Source organism: Ochotona curzoniae, unplaced genomic scaffold (genome assembly GCF_017591425.1).
Source record: "Ochotona curzoniae isolate NIBS_2020 unplaced genomic scaffold, NIBS_Ocur_1.0 contig_908, whole genome shotgun sequence".
NCBI lineage: Eukaryota > Metazoa > Chordata > Mammalia > Lagomorpha > Ochotonidae > Ochotona > Ochotona curzoniae.
The window spans coordinates 15,439,256-15,461,690 of record NW_024466607.1 but is presented as its reverse complement, the minus strand read 5'-3'; the positions used below and the strand labels follow the sequence as shown (position 1 = coordinate 15,461,690).

At 44.6% G+C, this 22,435-nt stretch overlaps 1 protein-coding gene across 4 annotated transcripts in view; it reads left to right on the top strand.

The window, feature by feature from the left end:
• Positions 1–21,997, top strand: part of RHOA (ras homolog family member A) — a 44,290-nt gene extending 22,293 nt beyond the window's left edge. For 2 of the 4 annotated variants that reach the window (XM_040994466.1, XM_040994467.1), the window contains 4 exons: positions 9,027–9,184; positions 12,347–12,467; positions 20,413–20,543; positions 21,099–21,997. In XM_040994466.1, the coding sequence (XP_040850400.1) occupies positions 9,029–9,184; positions 12,347–12,467; positions 20,413–20,543; positions 21,099–21,272 (582 nt within the window). In that variant the 5' untranslated portion in view covers positions 9,027–9,028 and the 3' untranslated portion in view covers positions 21,273–21,997. The remainder of the gene's footprint in view (positions 1–9,026; positions 9,185–12,346; positions 12,468–20,412; positions 20,544–21,098) is intronic. The other 2 variants (XM_040994468.1, XM_040994469.1) reach the window with 2 other exon arrangements.
• The last annotated feature ends 438 nt before the right edge of the window (positions 21,998–22,435 follow it).

Below are 22,435 nucleotides of genomic sequence, written 5' to 3'. Positions count from 1 at the left end.
ATTGGCTCAGCTCCAGCCGTTGCGGCCGCTTAGGGAAAGAATCATCAGACGAAGATCTTCCTCTCTGTCTCTCCTATCTGTATATCTGACTTTTCAATAAAAATAAAAATAAATCTTAAAAACAAATGATGGTTACCACTTCCAGCCTTTAAAAAAAAAAGAAAGAAATACTGTTACTGTATTCCTTCCTCTCTCCTCCCAAGATTCATTAGAGAGGGGTCCCAGAGAGAGAGGTCTTCCATTCACTGGTTCATTCTCCAAATGGTCACAATGGCAGTGACTTGACCGGTCCAGAGCCAGGAACTTTTTCAGGTTTCCCACATGGGTGCTGGTGCCCAAGCACTTGGACTGTCCTCCACTGCCTTGCCAGGTACATTACCAAGTAGATGAATTGGAAGTGTAGTATCTCAAACTGGTTACCCATATGGGATGCCAGCATCGCAGGCAACAGCTTTCTCCACTATAATAGTGCTTATACCAGAGGAATCAAAACTAGAACCAGATGTTCTGATAGGGGATTCTCTGATAGGGGTTGCATGCATCCTAATTGGCATCAACCTCTAGGACAGATGCCTGCCCTGACTTTTGTTATATCTGTGTTTTCTTGTTACCTCCTCTGGCTCAAACTGAGTGATATCAGGGCTGATGGGACAGGTTAAACTGCCATGTGCAATGTTGACATTCCATATAAATGGTTCACAATGCAGCTGCTCCGCTTTCCCATCCAGCTGCCTGCAAATGTACCTGGGCCTCTGCCACTCATGTGGAAGAACTGAATGTAGTCCTGGCCTCTAGTCCCAGCTGTTGCAACCCTTTGGAAACCAGCAGGTGAAAGAGCTCTCAGTCTCCGTTCCTTTCTCTCCTCCCTCTCTCTAAGCCTACCTTTCAAATAAATAAAATATATTGTTAAAAACAAAAACTATCTCAGGTAAGTTTAATGTGAAATTTGACATGAGCTGATTGCCTTTCACAGCTTGTAGAAGCTAGAAAGACAGGCGTCTACCAATGAAGACGAGGTGGAGAGGCTCCTGTTTTATAGAACTTATCTTTCCCTGTCTTCTAAATCAGTGTACAAACTTGGGCCAGTTGATCATTCAAGTAGCTTGAGATTACGTTGCTTTTTCTGAAGTTTATTCATTCTGGTGAATTCTCAGACACAACAGCACTCCTGAGATGTAGTGAGAAGTATCCTGACCTTTTTCAGAAGAAATCTATTAAGGACATGTGGCTGGAAATAGATCCTGCCACACGAGGAGTTTATTCAAGAGTACGCCTTTCTAAGATGAGCCTAGGGCACCTGAGCAGTAAGTGCAAGTAAAACTAGTATGCTCTTGCTTTTTTCTTTTCTCATATTTTTTGTAGTTTTTTTTTTTTAAATTCAAGGATTATTTATTTGAAAGGCAAAACAATGAAAATATACTTTCCATATGATGGTTTACTTCCAAATGGCTGCAAAAGGCGGGAAGCAGGAGTACCAGCCTGGTCTTCCACATGGCTGCCTGGGGCCCAAACACTTGGGCCAACTTCTGCTGCCTTTCCAGGTATATTAGGAAGCAGAATAGCGAGGACATGAACCAGCACTCTGATATGGTTGCCAGCATTGCAAGCAGCAATGTAGCACGTCATGCTCCAGCATCACTCCCCCAGTAGGCTCTTTTTACCAAGCAGTTGACCCTCTCACTTACCCCACAGAATTTAAAACAGAGCTTCCCTCACCCGCCTTAACCTCTAGGTACCCACTGTCCTACTTTCTGTAGATAATCTGTCCTACATATTTTATATAAATGGAATGACTGACTTTTTTTACTTACTGATACTATTTTTTTTTTTTTTTAAGATTTTATTTTTACTGCAAAGGCAGATTTACAAATAGAAGGAGAAACTCTTATTAAAGATCTCCCATCCGCTGGTTCACTGCCCAAGTAGCCACAATGGCCAGAGCTCAGCCAATCCAAAGCCAGGAGCCAGGAGCTTCTTCCAGGTCTCCCACGCGGGCTTAGGGTCCCAAGACTCTGGGCCGTCCTCGACTGCTTTCCCAGGCCACAAGCAGGGAGCTGGATGGGAAGTGGAGCAGCTGGGATATGAACCAGCACTCATACCAGGATCCCAGTGGTGAATTCAAAGCGAGGACTTTAACCTCTAGACTACTGCGCCAGGCCCTATTAATATTCTTTATATGACTAGATATTTGACTTATAAAGGATTGTTGTATTAATTTAAAATTGTTGAAAAAAATTTCAATGGCACATGAAAGTAATTGTTAGTGCTAGGGTTGGACATTTGGTGTAACACTTAAATTGCCAACTTGAGATGCTCTCATCTCAGAGTACCTGATTCTAGTTCCTGCCTCTGAACCAGTTTTTGTTTAGCAGCTAATGGGTTAAGCAATTGGGTGTCTACCAGTCACATGGTAGGTGTGGATGGAGTTCTGGGCTACTGACTTCAGTATAGCCCAGCTCCAAGTATTGCTAGCATTCGGGAAATGAGCCAGTGGATGGAACATCTCTTTGCCTTTCAAATATTTAAGATTAAAAAAATAAACCTCTGGTGCCTTAGGATATTTGTTTTTTATGAAGCGAGCAGATACTCAGATTTCCAGTTCACTTAACCTCTAGGCTGAATGGACTGCTTCATCAACATCTCAGCCTTTCAGAAACCTATTCAGGCAGCTGTGAGTCAACAATATGGTCACACAATCACCAAAAACTGCAGTGTAACATGGAAGGAACTGCACATTAGTATGTGGTCATAGTTTACCTCTGAAGTGCCACCACATGACCAAGACAGGCAAGTGTGCAAGTGCGCTATAGTCACTACATGGAATCAGTTGCAGTTGAGGGGGAAAAAGTGTGAAGAGATGGCCACCACTTTATTCTGTTTCTATATTATAATTTCCTGGAGCTTGAAGGCAGCAGTCTTTACTTAACATCACCTGTTCCCCAGCAAGGGTGAACAGACTTAAGACACAGTAGACACTAGAGTTAGTCACTTCATACCTACTCAGATACACTTGAGATTTGGGATTTTTTTCCTGTTATATATATATGACATTCTAAAAGGAATGTATGTAAAGACATTATATACATACATAGATATACATATACTACACGTGTGTGTATATACACATACATACATATATAAAAGAGGGTGGGAAACCAATTAGGTTTGTTTATTTGAGAGACAAGGGAGACTTTCCACCCACTGGTTCTCTTCTGAAATGGCCCTGCAGCTAGACCTGGGATAGGCTGAAGCCAGGAATAGGAATGAACTTCCTGGACTGCAGTGAGGGAGCAGGGAGGGGCCAACATCTTGCCCTGCCTTTTCAAACATTAACAAGAAGCTGGGTCAGAAGTGGAGTAGCCAGGACTCTGAGAAGTTCTCTGATTGCAAGCAGCAGCTTAACCTGCACCAACCCGGAACCTGTTTTGTTTGTCTTTGTAAACCAGTGGATTATTAAGAAATAATTCAAAGTAGGCATCTCCTTAAGTTAATTTTTTTCACAGTTTCAGCAAGGCTTGCCTATATATACGAAGGAGAGAAGTACATCCCAGTTACTGGTTTGATTCTCCAGATATTGGGGGTGGGGAGGAAAGAGGACAAGACAGTGGAATATTGAACGTTGTAGACTCTGGAACAGTTTTATTCATTGAGGTTCTGCCTTTTACTAGCTAACTGTGTAACCTTGCACAGATTAGCCTTTCAAATAATTCAGTTTCCTTGTCTGTAAGATAATGTTAAGTCCTGTCTCATAAAGCTATTATGAAGATTAAGCATGTTAATATGTAGTAGAAGATTCATAACAGCATTAAATGTTTCTGTGATTTTTTCCCTGTTACCTTGATAAAGTCAGGGAGACAAGGCCACAGAAAACATTTTGGCTGCTGTGGAAAACATTTTGGCAGTTCCTTAAAAAGTAAGTCATGGGCTCAGCACGGTGGCGCAAGTAGTTAAGGTCCTCGCCTTGCACACCCGGGAACCCATATGGGCGCCGGTTCTATCCTGACAGCCCCGCTTCCCTTCTAGCTCCCTGCCTGTGGCCAGGGAAAGCAGTCGGCCCAAGGCTTTGGGACCCTGCACCTGCGTGGGAGACCCGGAAGAGGCTCCTGGCTTCGGATCGGCTAGAATCGGCCGTTGCAGTTGCACTCACTTGGGGAGTGAATCATCAGACGGAAGATCTTCCTCTCTGTCTCTCCTCTCTGTATATCCGCTTTTCCAATAAAGAAATAATAATAAAAAAATAATAAAAAGAAATCATGCTATAAAAAAAAAAGTAAGTCATAAAAGCACCCAGCAAATCGTCTTCCAAGAATCAACCAAAGGAATCAATCAGTGTCTCACACAGATGCTGTCTGCAGTATTGTAGCAACTAGATAGAAACACTGAGATGTCCCACCAGCAGATGAATGAATAAATATTATTTAGATATTAAAATAAAAGAATCTCCCCTCTCTTCTTTGACACTTATTTGTTGTGAAAAGCAGAGTTTGAGATTGTCCAATTTCTGGTTCATCCAGATGGGCTGCCACAGCTGCAGCTAAATCAGACAAAGCCAGGAACCTGGAACTCCATTCAGGTCTCCAACATGTGTGGTAGGGGCTCAGACTTGGGCCATCTTGTTCTGCTTTCCTTTACACATTACCAGAGAGCTGGGTCAGAAGTGAACCAGCCAGTACTCGAATTGACAACCATATCAGATGCCAGTCTTTGTAGGTGGCAGCTTAACCTCTTTACCTGCTTTTTTTTTTTTTTTTTAAGGCTTAGTTTATTTTTTTTAAGGCAGATTTACAAAGGAGAGAAGGAGAATCTTCCATCTGCTGGTTTACTCCCCAGATGGCTGCAAGAGCCACAGTTGAGCCAGTCTGAAACCAAGAGCTTCTTCCAGGTGTCCCATGTGGGTGTAGGGGTTCAAGCACTGGAGTCATCCTCTGCTGCTTTCCCAGTCCGTAAATAGGGTACTGGATCGAAATTGGAGCAGCTGGATATTTCTGTCTGTCTCTCTATATATCTGACTTTGCAATAAAAATAAATAAATCTTAAAAATCAGGGGGAGGGGAGACCCAGCGCCGTGGCCTAGTGGCTGAAGTCCTCGCCTTGAATGCATGGCACATGAAGGATCCCAAGAAGATGCCAGTTCTAATCCCGGCAGCCCCACTTCCCATTTTCAGCTCCCTGCTTGTGGCCTGGGAAAGCAGTAGAGGATGGCCCACAACCTTGGGACCCTGCACCCATGTGGGAGACCTGGAGGGAGCTCCTGGCTTCGGATTAGTGCAGCTCTGGCTGTTGCAGTCACTTGGGAAGTGAATCATAGGACGGAAGAACTTCCTCTCTGTGTCTCCTCTTCTCTGCATATCTGCCTTTCCGAGAAAAATAAATAAATCTTAAAAAAAATTGATACTGTATATAACTATAGGTGCTAAGCTTCCATATCACTGGCAGCACATATGTCTGTTTATGCCAGTATCACCACAATTGATGAGTGATACAGTTTTGTTGTGTGAGGAGGGCTTTCACTGTTAAGCCGTTGTAGACTTGCAGACCTCTGTTGAGTATGCTGTTGGTTGTTGATCAAAATGTTACAAGGTACGTAATTGGATGATGGATCTTGTTATTTTTGTATGGCTCTGTTTTTGTTTCTCCTCCTTGCCTCCCTTAATTTTTATTTAAATACTTGAAAGGGAAAGTGACAGATTACTCATTAAAAGCCTGCAGTAGCCAGGAGTAGGGAAGGCCAAAGCCTGGAGCCCAAAACTACCTTAAGATCTCCTGTGAGAGTGGCAGGACCCAAGCGCTTGGCAGGACCCTTGGTGCATTAGCAGGAAGTGGATTAAAAATGCAGGGGCTGGGTCTCAGATCACACTCATTATGAAATGTAAACCTCCCATGTGCTGACTTAACCCACCGTACCACAGTACTCAACTCACCCCGTGTATCAAATCTTGGCATTAATTTGGAGGTGTGAGAAAAACAGAATTTATGAATCCTCTTGTGTTGCTAACAGACTGAACATTAAGGAAGATTCTTTTATTTTTCTTAAGCAGAAAACCCATCAGTTTCTGTGCCCTGGATTATTTCAAAGTAGAATAAAAATTAGGTAATTTATGTCTTCTCATTTTTTTTAAGATTTATTATTTTTTAAATTTTTATTGAAAGTCAGATACACAGCGAGGAAGTTCTTCTGTCTGATGATTCGGTCCACAAGTGGCCACAGTGGCTGGAGCTGAGCCTATCTGAAGCCAGGAGCTTCCTCGGTCTGGCATGCAGGTGTGGGATCCCAAGGCCTTGGGTCGCCCTCGACTGCTTTCCCGGGCCACAAGCAGGGAGCTGGATGGGAAGTGGAGCAGCTAGGATTATAGCCGGCATCCATATGGCATCCCAGTGCGTTCAAGGCGAGGACTTTAGCCACCAGGCTACCATGCAGGGTCTGATAGCTTTAAGCTTATCTAACACCTACTGCTGTCCACTAAAGTTCTATATTTTATAGGCTCTACAAAGGAATTTAAGATAAAATGTTTACCCTGAGGTGATTTTTTTTAAATCAATTTATTTTTATTGCAAAGTCAGATATATACAGAGAGGAGAGACAGAAATATTTTCCGTGTGATGATTCACTTCCCAAGTGACTGCAGTGGCCAGTGCTGAGCCCATCCGAAGTCAGGAGCCCAGACCCTCTCCCGGGTCTCCCACACGGGTGCAGGGTCTCAAGGATTTGGGCCATCCTCAACTGCTTTCCCAGGCCACAAGCAGGAAGCTGAAAATGGGAAGTGGGGCTGCCAGGATTAGAACTGGCACCTTCATGTGCCATGTATTCAAGGCGAGGACTTTAACCTCTATACCAAGCTGCCGGGCCCTACCCTGATGTGATTTGCATTTTGAAAGACTAAATGAGTGAAACAAGTGCTGGACCTTGAGACATATCTCATATCGATTGGGAATCCAAAACCAAAACTGAGGGAGAGATACAGGAATTGACTGCCTAGAGGAGATTATGGTATAGTCATCTGAGTTCAACACAGCATGATTTTTACTGTTTGTTTAATTTATTAATTTGATAGAGTTACAGAGAAAAGAATCTTGCAATCATGACAACCGTATGTATTCACTGAGCACTGGTGTATTTTCACTGAACAGTGTAAGATTGTGCTGAGAGTTCATGAGTTGAGGGTCTGAGAGCAATATTGGCCCTTTTCATCCTAGAATGTTCTTATTGTTGGGTATACATAAGTGCCTAAACATTGTATGTTTTATTTACCTTTCTGAGAGAACTCTGATTTGTTCACTGTCCAATTTTGTGCAAGGAAGGCAGGTTTCTCATGAAGGTGGCAGGGACTCAACTGCTTGAGCCATCAGTTTCCTCTGAAGACTAATATTGTCAGGAAACCTGAGTCAGGAGCCAGAGCTAAAATTTGACCTCAGGCAGACATCCTAACCTGCATTTAGGAGGAAGAGGTATGTTTTTTAAAAGATTTGTTTTAATCATTTCAAATATTAAATGGAGAGAAATAGGACTTCAACCACTGGTTCACTCCTCAACTGGCAACAATGGCTAGGTAATAATCTTCTGTATCTCCCATATGGGAGCAGGGGATGGAAGAACTGAAGCTGCTTTCTTAGGCACATTAGCAAGGAGCTAGGTTTGAAGTGTGCATGCTGTGACTCAAATTGGTGTCCATATTGGATTCTGACAGGCAGTAGACTTTAATGGCTGTGCCACAGTGCCAGCTATTGTGCAAATTTTGTAGCTACTCACTTTCTAGACCTAAGAAAAACAAGTGATTTCAATATTTGTACCCAGTGGTACAGGTGTGTGTTTTAAAGGCAGACAAAGGGCCAATGTGATGTCTCATCAGACTAATATCCACTTAAAAGCTCCTGTGTCTTATGTGGATACCAATTTGTGTCCTGTTTATACTTCTGATCCAATTCCCTGCTTATGGCTTCGATGGCCCAAGTCTTTGGGACTCTGTTCCGTAACTATAAGGGAAACCCAGAGGAAGCTCCTGCCTTTGGATCAGCTCAGTTCCAGCCATTGAGGCCACCTGGAGAGTGAACTAGTGAATTGAGAAAGAGAGGTGAAGGGAGAAAGAGAGAGGGGCTGGTAGGTTGGTCCCTGAATAAATTATACTTAAAAGAAAATCACCCTGGTGGCGTACTTTTTTTTTTTTAAGAAGGCCTAGCACAATAGCCTAGTGGTTAAATCCTCACCTTGCATCCACTGGTATCCTATATGAGCATCAGTTTGTATCCAATCCAGCTCCCTCTTTGTGGCCTGGGAAAGAAGAAAGCTTTGAGACCATGCACCCGTGTGGGAGACCCAGAAGAAGCTCCTGGCTTCAGATCAGCTCAGCTCCAGCTGTTGGTGGCCACTTGGGGAATGAACCAGTGGACGGAAGATCTTTCTTTGTATCTCCTCTTTGTATATCTGCCTTTCCAATAAGAGAGAGAGACGTTTTGTGTGTTTTTTTTTTTTTTTTAAGAAAGAAATACCATTGACTTTCAGCATCTTAGATTGTGCAACCTTAGTGAACATGCCTATTCTAATAGTTTAGTAATGGATTCCAAGGGATTTGCCACATAGAAGATTGTGTCATGGGCTGTCATTGTGGTACAGCAAGTTAAACCACTGCTTGTGATGTCAGCATCTCATCCCAACTATTCTGCTTCTGATCCAGCTTGCTGCATGTGGAAAGGTAGCAAAAGATAGCTCAGCAAGCGAGTCCCTTGCCACTCATGGAAGAACTGTATGTAGTTGCTTGCCATGGCTTTGCCTGGTCCAAATTGGGGAGTGAAAGGCACCCTTTTGTCTTGATCCTGATCTTTGGGGGAAGGCTTTCGATCTTATGCATTGAGTGTTGTGTCCCATCCCTTGCAAGTTTTTAGTGTATGACCTTAAAGTACCCAGTGTAAGCCTGCACTAGAATTTTTAATTTGGATAAACAATAGAGGCTTATGCCCCATGGGTTAAAAAAAAAATGTTATAGTCTGAAGCTGTTCATTCTGTATCAGCATCTTCTTGTCTTCTGTTTAAGTGATGGCTGCCATCCGGAAGAAACTGGTGATTGTCGGTGATGGTGCTTGTGGCAAGACATGCTTGCTGATAGTCTTCAGCAAGGACCAGTTCCCAGAGGTCTATGTCCCCACGGTGTTTGAGAACTATGTGGCAGATATTGAAGTGGATGGAAAACAGGTAAGTACCCATTCTGTGGAAGCTGCTGTCAACTTTGTATGATATACTGAGCGGAGACCTGCAGGAATTTTGCCACTGGTACACATGCTAACAAAAACATTGGCAAAGAATATCCATTTTTCACTTTGTTCATTTTCCTATTATGCAGACTTTATCTATGTGTTTCGCTGTGTGTTTCACACAGGGCAGCCTTATTATGTGCCCTTTTCAGGTGTGTTAATGTAGAAGTGTCATTTGTTGCCAAATAAATATTGCTCAAATGATTATCTTCTTGCTGATAAACAACTTATTATTATTATTATTATTATTATTATTATTACTGTGTCAGTAGTTCACCAAATGCTCAGAGATTTACTAGCTCTAGTGATCTTTGCTTTTTAGGTTTCTCATTCTGCTGTCACTTACTTGACATAAAATAAATATTCTTTTTTTTTTTTTTTTAAAGAAAAGATATTTGGGGCCAGCGCCTTAGCAGAGTAGGCTTAGCTGTGCCTGTGGAACCAGCACCCCGTATTGACATTATTTCGTTTCCTGGCAGCTTCACTTCCCACCCAGCTCCTTCTTATGGCCTAGGAAAAGCAGGGGATAGCCCACGTCTGGGAACCTCTTCTTTCTGTAACTGCCTTTTAGATAAAAACCATAAAACAGCCTGCATGGGTGTTTACATTTCCCATTATTGACAGTGACGTTTCACAGTATCTATCCTGAAAACCCTAGGAATTGGCATAGGTTTTTAGGTGTGTGGTTTTTTTTGTGTGTTTTGTTTTTGTTTGATCTTTTTCCCCCAACCTGGAGTAGATGTTTTTTATCTTCTGTTCACTTTTTTGTTTTCGCAATTATGCTTTTAATTCATTTTCCTGACCTTCTGTATGTCATTCTGAGAGCTAAACTCCCACGTGTCATCATGCTATTAACACTGAGACATTACCTTCTACCATTCCATCTCCTTTCTCTATTCCTTACTTTCTAACTTTACTTACTGTCCCTGTCTGACCTTTAGTCACCTAGCCCAATTTGTAGCACCATTTGTCTCCCATAGGTTAGGCTACTTGCTCAGAATTCCAGGATCCATCATCACAGGGCATTGGATAGTTCTGTGACCATGAGTAAGCTGCCTGATCTTTGAACCTTCGTTTACAAAGTGATTTAAACCTGTTTTAGGGATATATGGTACAGAACCACCAAATCGCTTCACAAGTTAATCTAAATATACCATGCTGCACCATGCTTGGAGTCCATTTTAACCAAGTACAGAATAGGCCGTAATGATTACTCTTTTTTTTTTTTTTTTTTTCTTTGAAAGGCGGCACAGTTAGAGAGGGAAAGATACTAATCTTTTCCAGTCTTCTGGTTCACTTCCCAAGCGACTGCAGCAGTCATATCTGGGCTATTCCAAAGCCAGGAGCTTCTCCTTGGTCTTCTGTGTTGGTGCAGGACCCCAAGGAGTTGGGCCATTCTCCTCTGCTTTCCCAGGCTCATTAGCAGGGGGCTAAGTCAGAAACAGAGCAGCAGAGACTCAAACTGGTACCTGTATGAGATGGTGGTGCCACAGGTGGTGGCTTTGCCTATCAAGCCATAGCACCAGCCCCAAAAAGGTGCCGTATTTGCTAGATCATTCCCCAAATGGCTTCAGTGGCCCAGAGGCTAAAGCCAGGAGCTTTTTTAGGGGTCTTCCATGTGGGTGGCAGGGCCAAAACACATGAGCTGCTTTCCACTGCTGTCCCAGACCATTAGCAGGGATCTGGATCAAAAGTAGAGCTGCCAGAACCCAAACTGGTGCCCCTGCGAGATCCTGGCATGCAGTCAGCTGCTTAACCCTCTGTACCACAATGCCAAAGCCCAGGGGTTGTTTTTTTGTTTGTTTGTTTGTTTGTTTTTAAGATTTATTTGTTTACTTAAAAGGCACAATTTACAGAGAGAAATCTATCATTTGCTAATTCGTTGCAACATCAAAACTAGATCAGCCTGCAGCCAGGAGCTTCTGGGTCTCACCCATGGACGCAGGGGCTCAAGGACTTGGGCCATCTTCTGTTACCTTCCCAAGCGTATTAGCAGGGAAATGGGTCAGAAATGCAGCAGCTGCAATTTTTTTTTTTTTTTTTTAGATTTTTAATTTTTTTGGTTATTAAAAAGGCAGGAAAAGAGCGCTTCCATCTGCCGGTTCATTCCCAAAATGGCTACAACATTCAGTATTGGCCTAAGTTGAAGCCCAGAGTCCGGAATTGAATCCGTTTCTCCCACAATGGTGGCATGGCTGTCAGTATTTGGGCCATCATCTCTAACCTTCCTGGGTGCATTAGCAGGAAACTGGGTTGGAAATAGATCAGGCACAACTTGAAGTGACACTCCAGTGTGGGTAGTCTGTGTTGTAAGCAGCATCCTAGCTCACTGTATCACACCAGCCCATCTACTTAGTTTTGCTCATTTTATTTGAAAGAAAGGAAGAAATCTTCCAGTCAGCTGATTGACAACCCAAAAGCTCGGAATTCAGTCTTGGTTTAAAGGTGTGATTGAGACCCAACTGTTGGAGCCATAATCTGTCTTCCTTGATGCGAATCTGTAGAATGCCAGATTGGAGATAGAATTGTCAGCACTCTGAACACAGTGATAAATGATAAAAGCGTCCCAAGAAGTGGGGGGTTTTTTGTTTTATTTATTTATTTTTTGTTTTGTTTTGTTTTGTTTTGTTTTTTTAAACACTGCTCCAGACATAAATTCAAATGTAGTCTTATTTCTGTGTTTTTGCAATTGAAGAGTAGAGTGATAAAATGGTTGGGTTGGAAGTGTTAGGCAAAGTGAATCTGGTATTTCCCTGCCTTCTTGGTGGAATGTCATTTACAATTTAACTTGTGCTCCAATCTACTCAGTTTCTTTTCTAATAGAATTAGAAACATGTCTTAAGAACTGGTTATTTTTTCTTGGCATTTGAATTACTACGCTGCTTATTAGCTCATTACAAATAGTTGTTTATAAAATTTGTGATTTTGAGAATTTTAACCTGAAACACTAAGCATATATCCTCTGCATTCGGCCTTGAGTCATAAAAGTGAGCATTTCTGTCTTCCTAATCTACCATCTGAGTGTATTGTGGTAGGTGTCACTTTTTCCAAGAGGGAGGTGAGACTAACGTGTTTGCTGTGGTCGCTTGTTTCCCCCTCACAGGTAGAGCTGGCTTTGTGGGACACAGCTGGCCAGGAAGATTATGATCGCCTGAGGCCTCTCTCCTATCCAGACACTGATGTGATCCTGATGTGTTTCTCCATTGACAGCCCTGATAGTTTAGGTAAGTGCCCCTGCAGCTTGCTGTTTGTCCTTTTCTATTCACTTGGCTGGCAGACATCTGGTTTATGTAGTCTTGCTGGGGCTCCAGTGGTTGCAAATCAGACCTGAGCTTGTGGAGGCGTCACCAGTGGCTGGAGTCCTGGAGTCTTGGGACTGTAGAATATGGACCATGGATCACTTTTCACTGTAGGTCTCCATGGCTACTGTATCCAAAGAGCATCCATTCCTGTAAGAGCATGGGTTGGAAATGCAAAACCATCTGTGCATTGAGATTTGAGAATGGCTTTTTGGTTGTGCACATTTTTTGTTTGTTTGTTTTAACTTTTATTTGAAAGGTAGGTTGACAGAGAAGGAAAGAAAGATCTTCTGTCTGCTGATTCATTCCCCAAATGGTTGCAATGGCCAGAGCAGAGCCAAGCCAGTCTGAAGTGAAAAGCTTCTGCCACAACTCCAATGTGAGCACAGGGTGGAAGGCTTTGGGCCATCCATTACTGCTTCCCAGGCCATAAGCAGGGAACTGAACGGGAAGTGGAGCAGCTAGGACATGAACTGGTGGCCATATGGGATACTGGAGGCACAGATGTAGGATTACTTTGCTATGTCACAGTGCTAGCCCAGGTTGTTCAGATTTTTAATCTATGCTTTGTGTTCAGCATGCTGCCTCCCAGTCCCTAGACTGGCTTTATCTGATTATTGTCAAAGCCTTATTATTGCCCCTTTTATAAAGTACCTTCGCTTATAGAGACTTGAACCTGACGATTGCACTTCCCTTGGATTGCCGAGCAGCTCAGAAATTATATTTCAGAAAAAGATGAAACAATGTTAACCTCTCCAGTCTAATTTTATTTATTTATTTATTTAAGGTTTATTTATTTTTCTTGGAAAGTCAGATTTACAGAGAGAAGAGAGATCTTCCATCTGGGTCCAGCGCAGTGGCCTAGCGGCTAAAGTCCTCTCCTTGAATGAGCCAGGGTCCCATATGGGTGCCAGTTCTAATCCCGGCAGCCCCACTTCCCATCAACCTCCCTGCTTGTGGCCTGGGAAAGCAGTTGAGGATGGCCCAAAGCCTTGGGACCCTGCACCTACGTGGGACTCCTGGAGGAAGTTCCTGGCTCCTGACTTCAGAACAACGCAGCACTGTCTGTTGCGGCCACTTGGGGAGTGAATCATTGGACAGATATTTCTCTCTGTCTCTCCTTCTCTCTATATATATCTGACTTTGCAATAAAACTAAATAAATCTTCAAATTTTTAAAAAAATCTTCCATTCACTAGTTCACTTCCCAACTGACCACAACAGCCAGAGCTGAGCTGATTGGAAGCCAGGAGCCAGGAAGTTCTTCTGGGACTCCCACATGGGTACAGGCTCCCAAGTCTTTGGACTGTCCTCGACTGCTTTCCCAGGCCACAAGTAGGGAACTGGTTGGGAAGTAGAGCAGCTGGGATATGAGCTGGCACCCATATGGGATCCCAGAAGATCCAAGTGAGGATTTAGCCACTAGGTTACTGCACTGGGTCCTTCCATCTCTTTTTTTTTTTTTTTTTTTTTTTTTTTAAAGAAGTCTGTCCTAGTCTCAAACAAGATCTGTGGCTTTTGACATCTTCCTGTTAATAGCCACACCTTGTTTCTTGCTGCTTCTTTCCCACAGCGCAGGCCTTAGAACATAAGACAAAGGTAGGAAGTAAATGGCAAGGGGAAATGGTCCTCCCTGTCTGCAGTGCACACCACTGAGGGATTGGGGCTGAAGCTGTGCTCTCCCTTGCTGTTACTGCACGGAGGTTGGATAGCTAGGTGGGTCCCTTTGGCTGTGCTTTCTGAACTTGGCCAGCTTCTCTGTGGGCCTTTTGAAATTTATTACTTCTCTGTTAAGGAGTGATGGCAGACTCCCTTTAGTTTTCCCCCAGTTAAATGGCATCCTGGGAAGTCAAGCTGGATCCAAAAAAATGAGACTCTAATATTAACCTGATTTAGAGATTGATTTGCTTATTTTAAAGGCAGCATTACAGAGAGATCTTTCATCTACTCTTTCTCTCCCCAAAGGGCCACAAAGGCCAGAACAGGGCCAGACTGGAGCCAGGAGTTAAGAGCATGAGAGAGCTGGTGCAGGCACCTGAGACACTGAGGGCCATTTTCTTTTCTTTTCTTTTCTTTTTTTTTCAAGTTTTCAACTCTACAAATATTTTTTTTTTCTCCCCATTTTTTATTATATCTTGACAATCTTTACATAGTTAATTAGGGTAAAAGGGTTCAAGGGCTACAGGAAAGTGGATAAGACTATTATTTTTTCCATATTGTTTCCTTCATGTTTAAAGGGGGGTATTAAGGGAGAAGGCCCACCCAATTTCCCACCCTCCCCAGGTCCCAGATGTAGGGTATGCTCTGAGGTTCTTGCTCAGGTGGTTTGATATTTCAACAGTTGTAAATCGCTGCCAATCTTGCCACTCCAAGCACTATGAGGTCTGTAAAGAATCCACTGGTTGACATAGTCCATCATGGAGTCTCTGTTTGCCCCGTATTTCACTGCTAAGATATAGCTGAGATGGTTGGTTGACCTGTTCTGTCTTCTCTCTCTTCTTGGTTTGGGTTCTGAGTCCAGCATTTTGATTGGGGAGATAGCTAAAGAAACTGTCTGAGGTGTTTCAAACCAGATTTTTGTATGTGCTAGCAAGTACAGGGCCCAGCACAGTCCATCGCCCCAATCAGCTAGTGTTTGCAATTGCTGGGTTGGTTCTGTTTTCACTCCCGACTTCCACTGGAATCAATGGGTGTTGCAGTCCAGCCTGGTTCTACCCAGCACATACTCGGCCCTCGCATAAACCAGTAGGAGCTGCAGCCTAGTTGGAGCGACCCACAATAACACCCACCAGGCCTGCCCCCTACCCTGGTTAGCCAGTATGTGTAGCAGTAGTCCAGTCTGTCCCACACCCCATTCCACCCCAGCCGCTGTCCTAGTTTTATGCCCTCCCGTGGAAATGGTAACCCAAGAGGGATGAGCCCACTATTTCCCTCCCAGGCCTCTCCCACTCCCAGATTATGCACTCTCCAGGTAGTTCTGTGGTTTGACTTGATAGAATTAGTCCCCAGTGCCAGCTTCTTGCCGCTGATGCTGTGGCTAAGCCCAAACCACCCTCACCCACTCTAATTTTGTTTGCACCAGTAGGAATAATCAGCCCAGCCCGGCTTTTCCCTGATTTAGTCCACATGAGGCGCACAGGTGTAGTAGCCCTGCCTAGTCTGGTCTGCCCCCATCCCAGCCTATGCTCTCCAGCGGGAGTAGCTGTCCAGCAAAGGAACCACCCCTTTATTCCCCTGCCAGCACTGCCCCCTTGTTCTCACGCTTGCTGGTTGGGTGCTGCGGTCACATCTGGTACAGGCATCCTCACCTTGGCATTCCATATTGTGCACTAGTCTATGTTGCGACCAAACCTGGCTCGACCCACACTTTTCTGGTGCTTGGATGAGGGCCATTTTCTACTGCTTTCCCAGGGTATTAGCATGGACCTAGATCAGAAGCAGAGAAGCCAGGACTCAAGCCTGCATCCATGTAGAATACTGGACATTTCAAGCAACGGTTTAACCCATTAAACCACAGTGCTGCCACACCCCATTACTCTGCTTTTGGTCTAACTTCCTGCTTGTGTTTTTGTTTTTTTGTTTGTTTGTTTGTTTGTTTTATTTTATTTTGACAATCTTTACATAGTTAATTTGGGTAAAAAGGTTCAAGGGCTACAGGAAAGTAGGTAAGATTATTGTTCCCATATTGTTTCCCTCATGTATCTGAGGTAAAGGTGGATATTGAGGGAGAAGCCCCACCTGGTTTCCCACCCACCCCAAGTCCCGCATGTGGAGCATGCTCTGAGATACTTGCTCAAGTGGTTTCGATAGTTTACCAGTTATTAATCGCTGCCAATCTCGCCACTCCAAACATGATGAGGTCATTGAAAAATCCACTCATTGACATTGCCCATCATAGTGTCTCTGGTATTTTGTTGCCAACCGATAGCTGAGGTGGTTGATTAACTCGTTCCATCTACTGTCCTTTCATGGTTAGGGTTCTGAGTCCGGCATTTCATTTGGGGAGATCCCCAAAGAAACTTCGTCTGAGGTGTTCTCAAGCCAGATTCTTGTATGCACCAGCAAGTGCAGGGCCCAGCACAGTCCATCGCCCCAATCAGCTGGTGGTTGCAATTGCTGGGTTGGTTTTGTTTCAGCCCGGCCTTCCACTGGAACCAATGGGTGTTGCAGTCCAGACTGGTTCTGCACAGCGCATACTCGGCCCTCACCCCGAAGGGAGCAGCCCCGGAGCCCAGACAGGCCCAGGCCCAGCTCACCATGTGCATGCACATGATGGCGGGCTTGTGGGATCCAGGCATGAGACGCCCTGTCCTGGGATCCACCTGCAGCCGAGAGGCAACGGGAAGTTTAAACTCCCCAGCTTGTGCATTTGATGCGGCAGCAGCTGATGGGTCAAGTGCTTGAGTTCCTGACTTCAGCCTGGGCCAGTCTTGGCTAAGGCAGGCATTTGGTGCAGTGATTGTGTCTTTATTTTTCTTTGTATCACTGCATTTCAAGTAAATGGAAATACAGTATTTTTAAAGTAAGCCAGTGAATCTTCAAAAGATAAATCTTCATACACAGTGCAACACTGGTGCTTCTGGCTAATTCCATGATAACAGTTAATTTTTTTGGAACCTCTGATCTAGAATCTAGATTCTAATTAAGCCCTGGGATTAACGAACTTCTTTAAAAGGCCAAATACTAAATGTGTTTGGCTTTGCAGCCCATATGGCTTCTGTTACAACTATTTAACTTTGCCAAAACTATTTCAGCCTTTATAGCACAGAAGTAACCATAGAAAATATATAAATGAATGAGCTTCAGTGTGTTCCAATACATTCGACTTACAAAAACAGACTGCAGGCAAGATTTTTATTTCCCTGGTATCTGGTCTAGAGGAAGGAGTCCTTTTTGCCAGCTTATTTCCTAAAACCAAAGCCCCTACCCCCTACTGTATAGTTATAATACAACACTCCCTGATGTGATCAGATTATTGTTGGGGGAATAGGAGATATTATAGGTGATTAACAGTGAATTATTTAAAATAAAAGCAGGGATTGGCACTGGCACACCGTGGGTACCTGGCAACACTGCATTCCATATCAGAATACTGGTTCAAGTCCTGGCTGATCTACTTTTCTTTCTAATTATTTTTGTAAAGACATTCATTTATTGTTTCTTTGTTTTAAAAGGGCAGATTAGATTTATGGAGAGACAGAGAGACTGGAAGATCTTCTGTCTACTGGTTCACTCCCCAAATGGCCATTGTGGAACCGAGCTGAACCAAAGGCAGGAGCCAGCAAGCTACTTCTGTATCTCCCACACAGATGCAGGGTGCAAAGGCTTTCAGCCATTCTCTACTGCTTTCCCAAGCCATAATCAGGGAAGTGGAGCAGCTGGGACGTGAACCAGTGCTCACATAGGATCTCAGTGGTTGCAAGATGAAGATTCAGCCATTGAGCCATCATGCTGGACCCTGGCCCTTGAATTTTTATTTTTGATAAAGGGATACTGAACTAATAAAACAGGAAGTGGTAAACAAAAAAAGCACAGTAGGGATAGCACTGTGGTGTGGTAGGTTAAGCCTCCACAGAGGATTGCTACATCCTGTATAAAAGTGTCTGATAGCACATGCTGCCTCTGCCTGCAGTCCTACCTCCTCTGAGGGACCTGAGAAGCAGTACTTGGTGTCCTGAAAGTTGGCCTGAAGGTCCGCATAAACACCCAACAAAGGGGCTGGAAAATGATAGACATAGTGTCGCTGAGGCAAAAGGATGAAGGCAGGGAGGGAAAAAAAGGGAGTGGCTTTATGGGGGCTGGCACTCTGGTGCAAATAGATTAAGCTGCTGCCTGCAGTACCAGCATCCCACATGGGCACCACAATGGGACTAGGAAGCTCTGGGCTCCTGGCTTTACCCTGGCCCCGCCTTGGTCTTTGTGGCCATCTGGGGAGTGAACCTGCAAGTGAAAGATCTGTCTCCTTTTCTCTGTAATTTTGCCTTTCAAACAAATAAATACATCTTTAAAAAGAATAGGAGAAGAGATGGATATGAGGTTAAGGACCCCCTCCTTCCTTTGGGAGTAAGGTGGAAGCTTTTGGAAGGTTGGAGCAAGGCAATGGTGGCATCTCTCAACTTTCAAAGGGATCATTGTGGCAGCTGAACTGAAGACTAATCCTAGGTGCATGGAGAGCAAGGGTCACACCTGAGGCTGTATGGCAAGATCTTCCCGAAGCATTGTAGCATAGTGGATAAAACAGTGCCTGTGCTGCTGGCTTCCCACATATGCCAATTTGAGACCTAACTGCTCCTCTTCTGATCCAGTTCCCTGCTGGTGCCCTTGGGACCAGCTCCTAGCTTCAGCATGGCACAGTTTTAAACGTTGTTGCCATCTGTAGAGTTAATCAGGATGGAGGATCTAATTCAATCTGATTCTCATACCTTTCAAATGGATACTTAAAAAATGGAGGCATTTTACCAACCACTCTTACATGGCTTCTCTGTCCACCAGAAGATAGAACAGTCTTTCCATATTATAAGTAACCATTGTCTTTTGGCAACATGGCTTGAAGTGTAGGAGTGAGCAGTTGATATATAAATGCAGTCTCAGGCGCAGGTGCCATGATATAGGAGGCTACTCTACCTGCAGTGCCAGTATCCCGTATGGACACTGGCTACAGTCCAAGTTGCTACACTTGCGATCTAGGTCCCTGGTAGTGGCCTACCAAAGCAACAAAGGATGGCCCGAGGCTCCTGCTCCAGCTTGGGAGACCTGGAAGAAATTCCCTGCTTCAGCTCAGCCCAGCTCCAGCTCAGCCCAACTCTAGCTCTGTGGCCATTGAGGGAGTGAATCAGTGGAATGAAGTTGTCTCTCTCTCTGTCTCTCCCTTTTTCTGTAATTCTGACTTTCAAGTAAAATAAATAAATAAAAATATATACCTACAGTATCACCTGATAAGTCATACTAAGCATTTCTAGTGTGTGCAATTAAAGCCACCCAATGTAGAGTAAATATTGTTGTGTCTATTTTCTAAATGATCCCTGGTACGCTGGTCTACTGTGGAGGACATACACAGCCTTTGCAAATGTATAACATTGCCAGAAAGGCACAGCTGGTTAGGTTTTGGTTATGCTGTCACTCTTGATCCATTGGAACCCAGGTGAGACTTTATCTAGGCCCGATCTCTGCAGATATTCAGCCAGCATTTTGTTGTTGCTGTTTTATTTAAAGATTTATTTCTTTTTATTGGAAAAGCAGATCAGATTTACAGAGAGACAGAAAGAAAAAGCTGCTGTCTGCTGGCCCACTCCCCAAAAGGGCATGATTGTAGTGGAGCTGATCGGGAGCCAAGAGCTGCTTCTGGGTCTCCCAAGTGGGTGCAGGGTCCCAAGGCATTAGGCCATCCTCTACTGCCTTCCCAGGCCATAAGCAGGGAGCTGGATGGGAAGTGGAGAAGCCAGATCATGATTCTGCCTCCTATATGGGATTCTAGCACTTGCAGATGGAAGATTAGCCAGTTGTGCCATTGTGCCAGGCCCCAGCCAACACTCCTGAAGTGCTGTGGCTCAGTGATTCACTCCCCAAGTGACCGCAGTGGCTGGAGCTGTGCTGATCCAGAGCCAGGAGCCAGAAACCTCCTTCAGGTCTCCCACATGGGTTCAGGATCCCAAAGCATTTGGGAAGTGGAGCTGGATGGGAATTAGAACTGGTGCCCATATGGGATCCCAGCGCGTTCAAGGCGAGGACTTTAGCCACTAGGCCATGCTGCTGGGCCCTTTCTCTCATTTTTTAAACTACAACAACAAACATTTGCAATTTAAATAGAACTATACAAAAATCTTCAAGGTAGAATTATTTGTAGCCTCTAATTTTGTGCATTTTTCTTTCAGAAAATATCCCAGAGAAGTGGACCCCCGAAGTCAAGCATTTCTGTCCAAATGTGCCCATCATACTGGTTGGGAACAAGAAGGATCTTCGGAACGATGAGCACACACGGCGGGAGCTGGCCAAAATGAAGCAGGCATGGTCTGGGGGCAGGCACTGTTGGGCGGCCAGGCTCAGTCTTCCTGCAGCATTTGCTAACCAGAGCCCCTAGGGTGGCTGCTCTAGGAGTCCACCAAGAAACCCTAGCCAGCCAGGTGGTCTCCAAGCCACTCCCTGGCCTGCTGCCCTTGTTAGACCCTTGAGTCCTGCACGCTGGGTGCCTGTTGGGTGGTAGTCTGTCCCTGTGCGGACTGCAGCCCATGAAAGAGCTGTTCCGGGAGGCGGCCAGGCTGCCCCTGCCTCTTAGCTTCCCTTTTCAGGTGTTGTTTTGGCATATGGGAGGCTGAGGATAAATTAGGAACAACTGAAGGCTCAGGAAGTCCCAAGATTTGGAGTCCAGGCAGGAAGCCCTTAGCTTCCCAGAGAGTGGGGGACAGGGAGTAGTCACTGCCCAGCAGTTTCGCACTCTCACCAGACAGTTCAAACTGGGGGCTATGGCAGCTTAACAAAGTCTTTGAACCGTTTGAATACACTACCTAGCTGCTGTGTGGATTTAACAGTGTCAGCTGAAAGCATTCTTCTTTGTTTTCAGGAGCCAGTAAAACCTGAAGAAGGCAGAGATATGGCCAACAGGATTGGCGCTTTCGGGTACATGGAGTGTTCAGCAAAAACCAAAGACGGCGTGCGGGAGGTGTTTGAGATGGCCACGAGAGCGGCTCTGCAGGCCCGGCGGGGGAAGAAGAAATCTGGGTGCCTTGTCTTGTGAGGCCTTGCTGCGGGCAGCCCTCCTGCGGTTCATTTTGAAGTGCTGTTTATTAATCTTAGTGTATGATTACTGGCCTTTTTCATTTATCTATAATTTACCTGAGATTACAAATCAGAAGTCATCTTGCTACCAGTATTTAGAAGCCAGCCATGATGATTAATGATGTCCAGCCCGTCTGGCCCTCCAGGGTCCTCTGACACTGCTCTCTAACAGCCCTCGCTGCACTCCCACCTGACACACCAGGCGCTAATTCCAGGAATTTCTTAACTTCTTGCTTCTTTCTAGAAGAGAAACAGTTGGTAACTTTTGTGAATTAGGCTGTAACTTCTTTATGACTAACATGTCCTGCCTGTTACCTGTCAGCTGCAAGGTGTTCTGGTGAGTTTACTGCCCCCAGAACACAGCTCCCTCAGATTCCATTTGGCACAGCTCTGGGGTGGGCTCCCCGTTTTTCTAACATGCTCAGCCAAAAAGGCTCAAGCCCATTGCAGCTGTGGCAGAGTTACAGTTCCGTGGTTTCATGTTAGTTACCTTATAGTTACTGTGTAATTAGTGCCACTTAATGTATGTTACCAAAAATAAATATATCTACCCCAGCCTAGATGTAGTATTTTTTGTATAATTGGATTTCCTAATACTGATATTTGTCATCCCCACAGAAAGTGTATTGGTTTTTTTTAAAAAAAGAAAAGTGTATTTGGAAATAAAGTCAGATGGAAAATTGATTTTTTTAAATTCCCGTTTTGTCACTTTCTATGATGACAGATGGCCGTAACGCCCACTCCCCCCCTTGCCCCGGTCCTTCTCCAGAGCTGGGTTCGCCGTGTAGGATTTGGTTTCCTGCCTGAAGCAGTCACACTCTGGAAGGTGGCAGAGCCCATCTCCTGGGCTGCAGGCTCTGGCTCTAACTCACAGTGCTCTCCTCACTGCTAGGGGAGGTCCCCGCCCTCAGCCCCAGAGGCTGCACAGCCTTCTCTTCCCTAGCCCACTAGACTTTTATTGTGTGCCAGTTACGTTTTCCAACTACTAATAGAATAAAGGCAGTTTTCCAAACTTGAGTGTCTCTGTGTTTGTGTTGCTCTGCCCAGCCCTGAAGGCCGGATAGAAGGACTACCCCAGCCCACCTTCAGAGGTTCCTTTGCGGGGGCAAAGTACCAGCTTCC